At 35.4% G+C, this 14,443-nt stretch overlaps 1 protein-coding gene across 2 annotated transcripts in view; it reads left to right on the top strand.

Annotated features, from left to right (window-relative positions):
• The first annotated feature begins 2,338 nt into the window (after positions 1-2,338).
• Positions 2,339-14,443, top strand: part of LOC120636522 (anion exchange protein 3) — a 93,974-nt gene continuing 81,869 nt past the window's right edge. For both annotated transcript variants that reach the window (XM_039908035.1, XM_039908034.1), the window contains exon 1: positions 2,339-2,445. In XM_039908035.1, coding sequence (XP_039763969.1) covers positions 2,398-2,445 — 48 coding nt within the window. In that variant the 5' untranslated portion in view covers positions 2,339-2,397. The remainder of the gene's footprint in view (positions 2,446-14,443) is intronic.

The following is a 14,443-nucleotide window of genomic DNA, read 5'->3' as shown; positions in this document are numbered from 1 at the left end:
GCTCATACAAAGTTGTAGTATCTAAAGCCGTATCTATATTATTGGCATGTTTAAACATACCTAACATAAACTTTTAAAAGTACTTTTAAGTACGACCTAAAAGGGATCTATAGCTAGATAGAAACTTGAAAAAAAGAATTAAACGGGTACGATCTCATAGTCATAAGGTATGAATTTAACGGTTTGGAGCCTTCTTACGAATGTCGAGTGTGACACCTAGTAGTTACTCTTAATAACCGAAAGTTTTTGTTTTATTTCAATGAAAGTTATCCCATGACTGCAATCTCACCTGCTGGTTGTTGATAATGCAATAATGTTAGCAACCGCTATATTAAACCTAATCGGTTTCTACGCAAGACCTTACCGAAACGCTCAATCCTTAAGCGGCTCGTCTTTCTCGGTAAGGTGGCACTGCCGAAGCCTTCCACCAGACCCGACCAGAAAAAATCTGAAAAAATAAACTCCCGAATTGCCCCTGTCGGATACGAACTCAGGACCTCCCACTTAAAATCACAGCGCTTATCGTTGCGCCACAAAGGTGGTATAAACTAAGGTTATTGCTTACATAATATGATATATATATGATGACAGTACCTGCATGGATGGATGGAATTTGTATTATTTGAGTCTTGAGAATGTACTTATAAATAGATAAAATCTGCTTGTTTATTTGAAGTTCTTCGTACCGCTTGGTTATATTTTTACAACAAAATGAATAACAGAGCGCCTAAAAGGACCGAAACCCATTATCGGGCGTTGAATGGGTTGATTGACCGATCGTGTTCGATTTTGTATTTAGCAGTGCAGACATGCGCTCGCGCATGGAGCGAGACATTGTCTTTGCGTTCTGTATTTCTCATACCGAAACCGGATTAATCTAAATTAATCTCGATTATTGAGAATCCGGCTTTAAGCCATGCTTTTAACTTTTTAAATTCATGTACCTAACTGTAACATAATATTATTTTTAAAATTAACTATACCTATAGAATACATATAGTCTTACAATACAAGTTTTAGGTGGCTTACAATCATCGCATAGAGTATCAAGGTGACATATTTATGTAACATACCTTGACATCCCTATCTTATCCCTATCATACCCATAAAATAAGGATTATAACCGTCAACGTCTGTACCGTTAAAAATATTGAAAGAATACTGCTATAACCAATTGTAGTATCTAATCCCGCAGATAAGCTTTCGCTTGATGTCAATCATGCCAGGTCTTAATCCTAATGATGAGGAGTGTTTAAATTCATAATGATTTGCAGTATTTTTACAAAGCGTGCATTTTATTTTTTATTTTACTATATTAGTAAACGCTTAACCGTTGAAAGAATGCGTTCCTGATCGGCCGAGACTGAATACTAATGATCTAAGTTGGAGACTAGACGGCGTGGTTGCCTTACCATACACTATTATTTTATGATTATTGATTGCTATATTGTCAATTTGCAGTTGTTTTTTTAATTATTGCTCTAAATATGTTAAAGAAAAATAAAAAGCAATGTTTTTCTTTAATTCATACTCGGTTATTTCATATTGTTAATTTTTGTTTTATTTGACCGAATAACAGACATCAACAATGTATTCTCACAGCGGCCGGATTTTATTTTATACATTGAATATTCTTAGCTCGATTTTATCACGTTACAGGAAATAGAGCTTAAATTGAAATATCAAGTTCCACCAACAGTTTCTATTGCGAAAACGCGGTTGCGGGATATTTGCTTATATATTGTTGTGTGACTGTTGCTATTTTCTAAAAAGAATACTGGAATCATTTTAATGCGTTTATATGACTGGAAGGTCTGTTAAAACTCGCACCTAAAGAACAAAATCTGAAGCGGTACTTCCTATACATAAATTATTATACCATATATAACCGTACCATATATAAATTAAGTTTTCTTTTTTTTAACTTTTCTTTTTTTTAACTTTTCGGGTGCTCCTAATTTTTTTTTATTCTGAGACCATCTAAGTATTGATGCGAACAAAAAAAAGTTAAAGTACCTAAACAATGTTCTTAAACACAACTTACACAAGCTGTAGAGAATTTAGGATAAAATAAACGCGAAACCAACACACGTGCTACACACATTATAAACCACGCTGCAGAAGTCGTGGGTCATAACGCGCACACACTCAAGTCTCTATAACTTTTTTTGCTCCGTTTTATGAGTCAACGCGTTCGTCTCGTTGTAGGTGAGTGCAGGGCAAGGTGCGCGGGCGATATACGGTGGTCAGTCCTCACCCTCGTATGAGTCGGCGCCCGCGGCGACGACGTAACGCTGCGCCGAACCTCGTACAGATTGCGGTCCATTAGTCGTTGCGCCACTGACTGGCTGCCCGCACGTTGAACGTGCGTCCACTCGCACAGTTACGAACGTAAACATGAGCAGCGGCAAAAGGAAGCTGTCCTTCCTCGGCTTCGCCCCGCAGGTCAGTCAAAATATGTTGTTTACTACTCATTAAGTTCTTGTTAATGCTATGTATGGATTAAAGATTTTGTTACGCCTTGGAGCATAAAAATGTTTGAAGGTAATGCAGAATCCTATGGCCAGAGAAAAAAAATGCTTGTGCAATTTTCATATGCCAGTAACATTTTTCGTTTAAAATGTAAGTAGGATTATGCCAAGGGGTTAAAAACACTACGCATTTGGTGGTACTGTTAGCTTAAATATCTCACTGGTTAAAAGTCAGAAGATTAAACAAAACACTGTATAAAAAAACATGTGGTTAAAGTCTCAGATAAAATGGCTTGCTTTATGCACTTGTATACAATTTGACTATTGTATTTCCAAGCGAATTCCTTCTTTAAACTGGATTTTATAACATAAGTTTAACGAGTAGTTTTATCTGTGTATCGGTCTGTGGCGCCTTAATTTCCAAAAGAATGAACCGATTTTGATGAGAGTGTTTTTTGTGTAAGCGATGGTTAATCGTTACGTGTTCCTAGCCAAGTTAATACTGTTCAGTCGTTTGAATACCATCAGTTCAGTCGTATGAATACCATCAAATAAAAAAAAAAAAAGTTTGATAAAAATATGTGATCAACTTCTATGGGTTCATCGATATTAAATTTGTTATGCTGTTCAATTAGATTGGGAGAACATGTTAACCGGCATGTTTTGATATCGATAGTAGGCATTATTCACGTCGTAATTGTATACGGTATGTATAACTAAGTACCTACTTAGAAAAACAATTAGGCTTTATTACCTTCTTGAAGCAGGACTACCTTACAAGCTCTTTTGAAAACACAAGTCTATCTGTTTGTTGTGACTCTACCACCTGCACCGGTTAGAAATGCAGTTTCTACTGAGGAGAAGTCGGCAAGAAACTCAGCAGTTGCTCTTCTTAATAAACGTGTAACAATATTATTTTTTCGATCTTGTGTGTGAATTAAAGTGAAGCCATTTGATTCCAAGTCGTTCAATAAATAGTCATTCAATTTTATTATAAACTGGAGTTGAAAAATATTTTTAAAAGGTTTTTATCCAAATGAAAAATCATAAAAGATTGAGAAAAGAGAGTTTTTTGAAAACCGTTTCTCTTCATCGAGAATAAGTGATACTTTTTAGTTTTTAAATAAGAAAGCCTAGACAATATCCAAATAGCCTTTTAAAAAATTCCATCTTTGAAGTCGCAATCTCACTTTAATATAAATTTTGGTCGAAGCGACTTAACTTGTCTATTACTACTTCTAGTCTGCGTTAACCGTTACCAGTATCCTTTTGTTGTAAGTCGATTTTTATTTTGTCCTGGTGGTAAAGCTTTATGCTACCTCCGATCCTTGGGCAGGACAGAGATTATGTGGGACTCCCCTGTCTAAAGGGGTTTATACCCAAACTATAAACCACCACGGCATGTCCCTCTTGTTGGCTTTGTTAGACGCCCAGGGAATGCCTAGTTTACCTCCCGGACGTCTACCAACAACCCCAACCGATTGTTGGGGCTCCCGCGCTAACAGGACAGCTTGAACCCCCTCAGTTGTAAGTCAACCTATCCGATAGGTACCTAGCCATAATTTTTACAAAAAAAATTACATTTCCACACACAATAAGTGTTATCAAAAATACAATAAATTGGTACCTATCTACTTACCTAAATATTTCAAATAACTCTCAGGCGGAACTAATACCGGAGTTAGTATTGGTTTACCTTAAAAAAATTTCAAAGATTGGATATCTAAACGTTGATGTTTGACTTATTTAAACATTCAAACAATTTAAACCAGTCGATAATGATTTTATCCAATAACTTCAATTGTATTAATATTTAATCACTATATACCTACTGACATCTACAGATAAGTTGATACCTATCTACTGCATTGCGTGACAATAAAGTAAGTAATCGGATTTTTGATATTTTATTATCGATAAATCATTTCAAGAGCATCGCGAAATATTTTAATTAAGTTAATTGAAATAAATGTTGTTTACCTATATGAATAAACATAATACGCAGATAGTACTATAACTTTTTGTTTCAACTAAACAAACAGGAATAGATAGTGGTCCGGAGTAAGCCCCTGGGATACCCCTGGAAATACGGTTTGTCTGATCCCTTTTACGCCTAATCTATTGAACGGATTTCGAAAATTTTTTAGCTCCATATAGATTTAGTACGGGAAAACAGACTGTTCTCATGAGATAGAAAAGTATCTAAAAGTAGCTGGACCAAAAAGGCGGAGGACCGTGTGTAGTGGCGTGCTCTCGCAAAGGGCTTTACGTGGACGCTTGTAAGCTGATGATGATGATGATGATGATTATGGTGATTCCTTTTTTGTTTCTTTTTACTTGAAATACACGTCTTCATTATCAATCCATTACCGGCCTTTTACAGACCTAAAGGGTTGAGGCAGTAGTCCATCACGCTGGCCAAGTCCGATTCGGTAGACTTTACACGCCTTTGAGTACATTATGGAGTACAGCACCGCATGCTGGTGTCCTCACCTTCACTGTTATAGAAAATGATATTTAATTAATTGATTGTTTTAGAAACGAACATAAATAAGAAATCTGACACATGCCACCAATAGGCTATCACGGCTTTTTTAGTACACTCGCATGCTTAGGCGCTAGGCAGTAGGTAGACATAAACAAAAGTAAGACATCCTATTCATATGAATAGGATGTCTTACTTAAAGTTTAAGTGAGAAAAATAATAAGTCTTATATATATCTAATAAGTCGTATCTATAACTACGGGTATTTCGATATCAAGAGTTAAAACAATTCAGTATTAATCACACTGGTAGTGTTCATGTATTGCTTTCCCTCTTCAATGCCTGTGGAGGCTTATACTTGTCGCCGTTATAGGTATATCTATATATATAATACTAGCAGGCTAAACAATCCATGCAAGTACCCACAGAAAATATCATCGAATTGATCAGCCTTTTTGGAGCAGTTCAGTGACATACGTAATTATGGAAGAAAGAAATAAAATACATTTATTTATGCTCAGTTTTACAAGCATTATTATATCAATATGGGAAAATCATGTCTGTCTGTAACGCCAGACAGAAAAGGACACTGTATAGCTCAGCATATGCATACATGCCGCTGATATTCAGCAGATACCCGGGTAACGTCACAGCATATTCAAAGTAAAGCTATTAACTCACTCAAATTCACTTAAGTGATAGAAGCAAAAGCTATATGTAATCAACATCCGAACAACTTCTAGCACTTGAATTTTATTAAATAGTCGATATTAATTAAGAAAGGCCATCGACTCTGCATGGGACAAGGCCATATTAGTTATTTACGATACAAGTGGATACAGTTGGCATTTAAAGTCAAGGCGCATTTTAAGCCCCAGCCGCAGGCAGGGGTTTTACTAGTGCCGCGAGCATTACTATAAGTTTAATGGCACTTAAAATTAAAAAATCAGCAATACACTGCAAAGTGAAGGTTGATTATTTTTTTAAAGTTGAAAGAATCCGGTTCATCACTCGTATACCATGAGGACCTTGTTAGATTAAAAAGTTCTTTAACATATATAGGTAGGCACCCTAGGCGGACCGGACAAACATAAATAACTATGACTGAAAAAGGCTATACAAATTTAAGTACATAATATTATTTGGCTTTGAAACCCTAATACACTATACACGGACGAATAAATAAACAGATAGACAGCCATGGCAAAAGTATGATAATATACACATACGCATATGCATTGTACTTATAAAAGAGGTAAGTTTTACCCTAAAGCATAATATAAAGGCGGACGGTCCGTCATAACCATGTCCAAACTGTAACTTTAGGTAGGAAATTGTTTGACTACGGACCCCTAAAACATATAAATAAATCACGTGTTTTGGAGGACGTAACCCGGTGCACCTTCGAAGGTGCTAAAGGTAAAAGTACGCGTAGCGAAGTGGGCACCTATGCTGCTTACTGATTTTCCTCAGATCCTTTAGAGGCCTTTATAATATTCGCTGACTTGAATATTGACGAATCGATTGAAACAACAAATAGTTGTGAGATTTTGCAGGTCATTGGAATTTTGCTGTCGAATTCAAATGCCCCTGTCTGTTAGTGCTTGATATGAATTACAATTTAGTGATTATATGACAACCTTTTCGATAAAGCGCTATGTATGCTTACGGTGACTCTCACCTTCCGCTAAATGCAGGGCCCGATCTAGCTAGCGATATATATCAAGCGGCAAAAATTAATATTCGCCGCTATTTACATTACAATGAGGTAAACTTAAAATGTGATTTATTCGTCGGCTATTTGGAAAGATATGACTAAGACAACGCCCATACGAAGTATCAAAAAAAATACTCGATATAGAGGAATGAGTTAATATTCCTATACAATCTTAAACTTTATCAAAGATTTTTTGAAAATTGATGACTCCGTTCTAACGCCTGACCCTTCAATTTTGTCGCTCTGTCTCTTTGCTAGACTTGCCCTCCTCTAGATAGATCCCATGGCATGTCCTGGTTGCCAGTTGCGTCAATCTGAATAGGAAATTAAAAAATTAAAAAACCATTTTATGGCATACCAGATGACACGGTTAACTTCGTAGGTACCACATAATTCTCTACTGAAAGTTATTCAAATTCCCATACAAACCAATTTAGTTCTTTTTTTATTTTCCATCTGTTCTTTTGGGTTTTTTATTATTATTTATCCATACTAATATTATCATTGCGAAAGTGTTTTTTTTTTTGTTTTTTGTCCTTCCTTCACGCCCTAACTTAACAACCAATCAATTTGATTGTTGGCATAGAGCTAATTGAAAAGACGGAGGCTACAAAACAAAGGCTACTTTTATTCTCAGGACAACAAAGTATTTCTACGGGATTTGCGAAAAAACGTAATAAACGCGGACGGAGAACGCGGACAACAGCTAGTAGAAAATAATTGTATACGATGTACTTTGGTAAACTTGAGAGCAGCTGGACCTTTTTTGCTTATTTTTTACGATCGCAATCTATGATCGACGTTCTTAGTTTTTAGCATATATTTATTATTCAAAGTGGAGCCTTTCATAAAAGGTAAAAATACTTTGGTCCAATTTTCACACAAATTTTATTTAATCTAGAGTTTTATGACAAAATTAACTTAGAAACAAACATCTTAGCAAACGTTTGGATACAATTTCAGTATTTAAACCTTTATTTACCTGTGAGTCACATTCATCTATATATATATCATAATCTGCTGATTATCATGAGATGAATGTGACTCACTGTAAGTTGCAACTTAATACATAAGTTATGCCTATTTATATCCGTCACCACACCTGCAAGATGACATCCTTAACATCAATATATTGTGATACGACACCCTCTTATTGGGTGTTTAACAATAAAGTGTTTATGTTATGAATCCACTATAAATCAGGTAAATTTGAATGAAGACTACGTACTTAGGTATATTCAAATTCCATGTTTAAAGTATAAATTCCATGTTTAAAGTATCTTGACATTTTCTATATTGATATGATACTGTTGAGCTATTTCATGAATAACCAAACCTTATGCTCTTGCTCTTACTTTTGTGCTCCTATTTTACCTATAGCTTTAACATAGAAATTGACGAATGTAATTAAGTGATCTATTGTTTGCCTTTTTTTAAGTACCTACCATGTTAATTCATCGTAATACACATACTATATGCCTGTGGTTACAGGCATATAATATGTGTATACCTCGGTAGTTTTACCCACTTTTTAATACAAAAAGGGTAGGAAAGAACTGCCAGGTAATTATTATCTACTTTTAACAAATTTCATTTATATATATTTATACCGAATAATGAAGGGTGATAGCGCATTGGGTAAGAGGTCGACTTAACTTTTGGGGGGCTGAGTTCGAAACCCAGCACGCACCTCTGAGTTATGTGCGTTTTAAGTAATTAAAATATCACTTGCTTCAACGGTGAAGGAAAATATCGTGAGGAAACCTGCATGACTGAGAGTCCTTCATAATGTTCTTAAAGGTGTGTGGAGTCCACCAGTCCGCACTGGGCCAGCGTGGTGGACTACGGCGTTAAACTCTTCTCATTGTGAGAGGAGACCCGTGCTGTAGTGGGCCGGTAATGGTTGATGTGAATTCTGAACAATTATGCATAGCGGCAACCTACCTAGTTTAGAGAAAAAAAAAAAAGCTTATTTCCCTTTTATTATAATACTGTTTGCACAGCCTCAAAATATAAGTTCATGACGCTTCGATATTATCGTGGGTTCGATTCCCACAACTGGATAGTGTTTGTGTGATGAACATGAATGTTTTTCCGTGTCTGGGTGTTTATCTGTATATTATAAGTATTAATGTGTATTATATTCATAAAAAAATATTCATCAGCTACACACAGTACTGAGATAGTACCCATAACATAAGCTACGCTTACTTTAGGGCTAGATGGCGATGTGTGTATTGTCGTAGTATATTTATTTATATTTATTTATTTATCCAATAATCTAAGGGCACTTAAAAACTTATATTCTAACCTATCCTTACCTATATAGCAAATGAAGCCTACTTGTGAAACAAAAGCAAGTGATCATTTACTATATTTGGATTTCGAATATATTGATGTGATGTGCTCTTCGTATCTTGTTGCGCATAGAAGTAAATAAAATACTAAGTAGGTACTAGTGTTTATGTATAATATCGAATTATTTCTAGTAAGTTTTGACAATCACTTAATTTATTTGAGGGGAAGTACCTGATTTATTTGATGTTGATGATATAGGCGGTAAGATTTTGAGCTGAAATTAAAAATAAGTTTCTGTAAAAATGCCAATAACTGAATGCAATTTATCGCGCATGGTAGTTGTATGTAGGTACTATTATCCCATTCAAGAATTCAAATCATCTGTTTACTTTTCATGCGGATGAGAAACATTACGTGAATGCTAGTATTGTAGAGGTATTGAACACATATTGATTACCTTCTGTTTGATGTTCCTGCCAGTAAAATTTTTGTATGAACGGAATTTCAAGTTTTGACTTGCCTAAACAGAAACTAGTTTTAATACTAAAACGTGCATATACCTATTTACTCGGCGTGCTTCAAGTATTGTGCTCTGATTATTTTGCGACTGTAAATATTTCACTTCTGTTATTATTCACTGATTCTTATTTTACTAACCGAAGGTTTCGGCCTGGGTCCCTTTAGTTTTGGACGAACTCCTAGGTGCAGCGGTGAGCGCTGAGGATTTAAATGGGAGATCCCGTGTTCGATCCCGGAATTAGAAAGGGAAATTAGGGAATTTATGATATTTGAATTTTCTCTCGTCTGGTCAGGCTTCTGCCGTGGCTAGTTGCCACTCTACGATGGTTATGGTAAGATGCTCCGGTGCGATATCGCGTACAGTAACCGATTAGGGATATTGATGTTAATATAAGTGCGATTTTCCCTAACTGGTTAGCCCGCTACCGTCTAAGACTGTAGCGGGCTGCTATCACTTACCAAAAAACAACGCTATTAGGTAGCTGGTGGTTTTTTTTATACCACTACAAGTTAGTCCTTGACTAAAATCTCACCTGATGGTGATTGATGATGCAGTCGTTGACGGAACCTACCGCTCTATTCATTTCTAAACAAGGTTACAGACGGACATACGGTTTACTTGTTAAAACTACGAAAACCGCAAAAAAAATACGTTGAAGTTGACAGGTATTTGTTCTCTGCCATAAATCATAGCATGTCTGCCCTTGATCGATAACTGATAAAATAATAAATATTGTTATCAATTTTAGATGCGCCTTGAAATTTTTCACTTCCGAATGTTATTTTACCTATTATATTATTATAAATGGAATTCCGCTAAGTAACGCTAAGTAAAGGCTTTGGATTCTTAACAAAATACCAGATAAGGTTAATGGAAAACATTATAAAATTAAATTATCTGTGTAAGTACGCCCTTACACGTATTTAACAATAACCATAGTTAAATATGCAAGTACATTACAAAAGAAAAGTATTATGTTGTATGAAAAACAAAGTCAAGAGAAAAAAATAAAGAAAAATTATTATAAATTAATTTATTTATGTAGCACCAATAATTAAAAATTAACATAAAAAGGTTAGGATGTGCACAAGGACAACTTTTCTCTAAAACTTTTTTCTTCCAGAAATGTTCTCTCTCGAATGTGCGAAAAATTAAAAAACAGAGCTGTAGGGTACGTACTCATAGAAATAACTGACATGAATAGAATATAGATATACAATACAAAGACACGCACAGATATAGTATATGTATACAATATGTTAACTATAATTTTGTATACACACAATAATATATGAAATTCAGAATGAAAGATATACTAATAAACTAATTATATAGAGAAGCCAGATAGTGCTGCTTCAGCCTTGACTTGAACACACTGGAGATGGGTTATCACACAGAATATTGTGTGAAAGAGAATTCCAAGTTCGGCAAGAACTGCAAATTACTTTGTTACTAGTGGTCGCAAATTTGACCATAATTAATTTAAATTATAGGCTTAAACGTTATTAAGGTTATGTTGTCTAAGACTTCTAAAAGGATCTTAAATCACAGACTTTACCAAGGCCACACTGTTGATTTGCTTGTTTTTTTCAAACAAATTATAATCCAAGAAATTATTAAAATAGAGTGTAGATCAAATTATTGGTAAGTTTTTGCTTCACGTATTATTATATAGATATAGCACGTCGTAATATTAGTTTCTAGTTATTAGAAAGAGATATTGTGAGAATGTGCTTTGTAAGCAAATGACTGAAGTTAGAGGCTGGGATTTGAACTCGGCCCCACGCATGTGAAGTCGAAATTATAACCACTAGGCTATCATCTTACAAGATTAAGTAAGTAAAACAAATAAAATACAATTGAAAATAAAAAATGGTCCTCTTATAAAACTGTGTTAGTTTCCTAATTTAGTTTTAAAACTAATTTTAGGGATTTTGTCCTCAGGCGAGTTTTAGCGAAACTAAGAAACCGAAAGTTTGTATATATTATTGTACGCAATTTGTATAGATTGTATGAATGATGGGAATTGATTAAGGACAATATATTGTCTTCAGCGGCTAAGCATGGCACCTCTGCTAAAGATACATCGAATTAGATTGCTCTTGCTCGCAGCATAGCATTTTTTCTCATTTATCTCATTATATAATCAATCTTTTCATAACTCTTTCCTTTAAAATATCTTTGCAAAATACCTTTATAATATGACTATGTTTAGACTAAACATAATAAAAAATAAAGTAAATAATAGAAATATGAGTTTAATCTTTTTTTATAAATCAGTTTTTATTTATTTAAACATGTTCGTTTTGATTTTACAAAATTTTTTACTTAATAAGTAGTAAGACAAGTTAAATTAGAGCTGATATATAGAGGTAATTGGAATGGAGGTAAATAGGTTCCTATAGCATGCGGAGAGCATCGGCGTCGTGCCGCGAGCGTCTAATCAACAACAATCAATACAATAACTGTGACATATTTTTGTCGCAGAACAATCGCGATATGAGTTTGAAAGTATTCGTATTGGTCTACGATTAATTGCCATTTGATTCGGTCTATAAATATACCTACTTTTCAATGGATTTGTTCAATAGTAGCTCTTTTGTATGCGGTTCGAAAACAGTATATTTTTTCTTAATTACAAGGTGGCTTCGAAGCGCCACCTTGTAATTAAGAAAAAATATAAAAATGATAAAGTTGAAAAAGATAGTTCTCAGTTGAATCTGCATTCCGAACCGGTAGTAGAGTCATTATAAACAGACAGATTTGACGTTAAAAACTTACCTTTACGTTCTTGAATTAAATTAATTTTGAATTTTGGATATATTTTTATAAAATAGACGAATTTTGTGAATAAACTAACGGTATGAGGGAACGCACTTTATTAACCGGTTAATTAGAGGTTACTTTGTTAAATGTTAACCTGGATGCTGGACCGCTCGTCTTCTAATCTTGCTCTTATCAAAAACCAAGAGATTGATACTGGTTTTTCTTTTTTTTATCCTGAGAAAATGACTTACGGTCTTTTGAGGCAATCGGAGTCATGGACAGACCACTAAAAGCTGTATCTATGTGTTCCTTGATGGATATGTCGGCAGGAGAACGGAATGCCCTTGCGTATTCACCGCGCTCCCGCCAGTTTTTGACCCACCACACATGTTTGATGCGTCCCACCGCCGACGGCAGCCGGTTCACACTGGTTTAATCTTACTAAATATCGGCTATTTCAAAACCGGTTCTATGCTCTGCTCCTGTTGTCCAAATTTCAGTCTTTTTATTTATTAACTGGCTTTACGACTCCATTAAGCCTGTCAGAACTTAAAAGCAGTGTAAAGTGATAAAATAAATAATGTAACGTGTTCAATACATATGTGGAATACTAGTTAATAAGTAAAATAGCCGAAATTATAGCCGCTACCTGAGACTTTGCCCATTAATGATTTATAAGGAGTAGGTTCGTAAAATACTACCATTACATATTATTCCCATTGATATTCATGTTATCTTGTTTGTTTTTTTAAGGCATTATATGGCCTAACTTCAAAAACGACCTTAAGTATGATTCGAGAAAACTGGTCCCTTTGGGGGTAAATAAAAGTGATTTTTTGATAAAAAGGAAATCAAAACTTAAAAAGCACCAACATTAACGTAACGTTACGTCCACGGTAACTTTTGTAAATAAAAGGTAGCGTATGCCAATGTCCTGGAAAATCGGTCCAGCTTTTTCCAGTATAAGTTACCCATAACTTTTTTGCCTTCCAACCCCGCACGATCATAATCTTGTTACGCATGACTTTGACGATATCCCCGCCACAATGGTTCGCCACCATCATCAGTTCAACCTACGACCACTGCTGGACATAGGTCTTTGTATGGAGTTCCGAAATCCATGGCCCCGGGCCGCTAATTTTTAACGGTTCCCATCAACTCGTTTGATGTCGTCAGTCCATCTCGTCGGGGGCCGACCAACACTGCTTTTTCGGGTTTCCACGCCATTCCAGCATCAGTGTTGAGCGCTCTGATGCTGGAATGCTGAGCTGAGCTCTTGCTTTATAAGTGAATTTCCTGGGTTTGATCCCCGAAGGAGCAATCTAGGAATTTATGTTTTTTAAATTTTCTTTTGTCTATTCTGATGGGAGGCTACGGTCGTGGTTGGTTACCATCCAACCGAAATAAACGTGCCCTCAAGCGATTTACCGTTCTGGTGCGATGTCGCGTAGAAATTGATAAGAAGTGTGACTCCAATATTTGACTGGCGCAGTCGGCAGCGACCCTGCTTTCTGAGTCCAAGGCTGTGGATTCGATTCCCAGAACTGGAAAATGTTTATGTGTTGAACATGAATGTTTTTCAATTTCTGGGTGTTTATATGTATATTATAAGCATTCATGTATATAATTCATAAAAACATTCATCAGTCGTCTTAGTAACCATAACACAAGCTACGCTTATTTTAGGGCTAGATGGCGATATGTGTATTGTCATCGTACATTCATTTTATATAAAATTGCCACACACCTAGACTGTATTAACGCACATCAGGTGATATTGCATTTAAGGGCTAACTTGTAGAGGAATAAAAAAAAAATATTTGGCCTAGGTACAAGTTCTTGGTTCTGAACAACTCGGATGTTCTTCAGACACGGATCTAAGGTACAGACATCTCAGGCGTCCATTTCGAAACGGCCCTTGCGAAAACTCATAACCGACTAACCTGACTACACTGAAGTCTAATATTTATTTTTATTTTATGGGAAATAATAAATTTTGAATTTCGAACATCGTGTACATTGGTAGGTACGTGTGGATTGAGGTAAGTCAACTCGGTGTTATTAAAATTTTCGCCTGCGAATTTGCTTGTTTCCAACTTTGTGTTGGTCTAGTTATCGGCAGAATTTCGTTTGTTACAGTTATACAGGACATAACTCGTGAATAATTCGACTATTATTGGCTTATT

The sequence above is a fragment of the Pararge aegeria genome, chromosome Z, assembly GCF_905163445.1.
Source record: "Pararge aegeria chromosome Z, ilParAegt1.1, whole genome shotgun sequence".
In the NCBI taxonomy this organism is placed as follows: domain Eukaryota; kingdom Metazoa; phylum Arthropoda; class Insecta; order Lepidoptera; family Nymphalidae; genus Pararge; species Pararge aegeria.
This window is presented reverse-complemented; position numbering and strand designations above follow the sequence as displayed.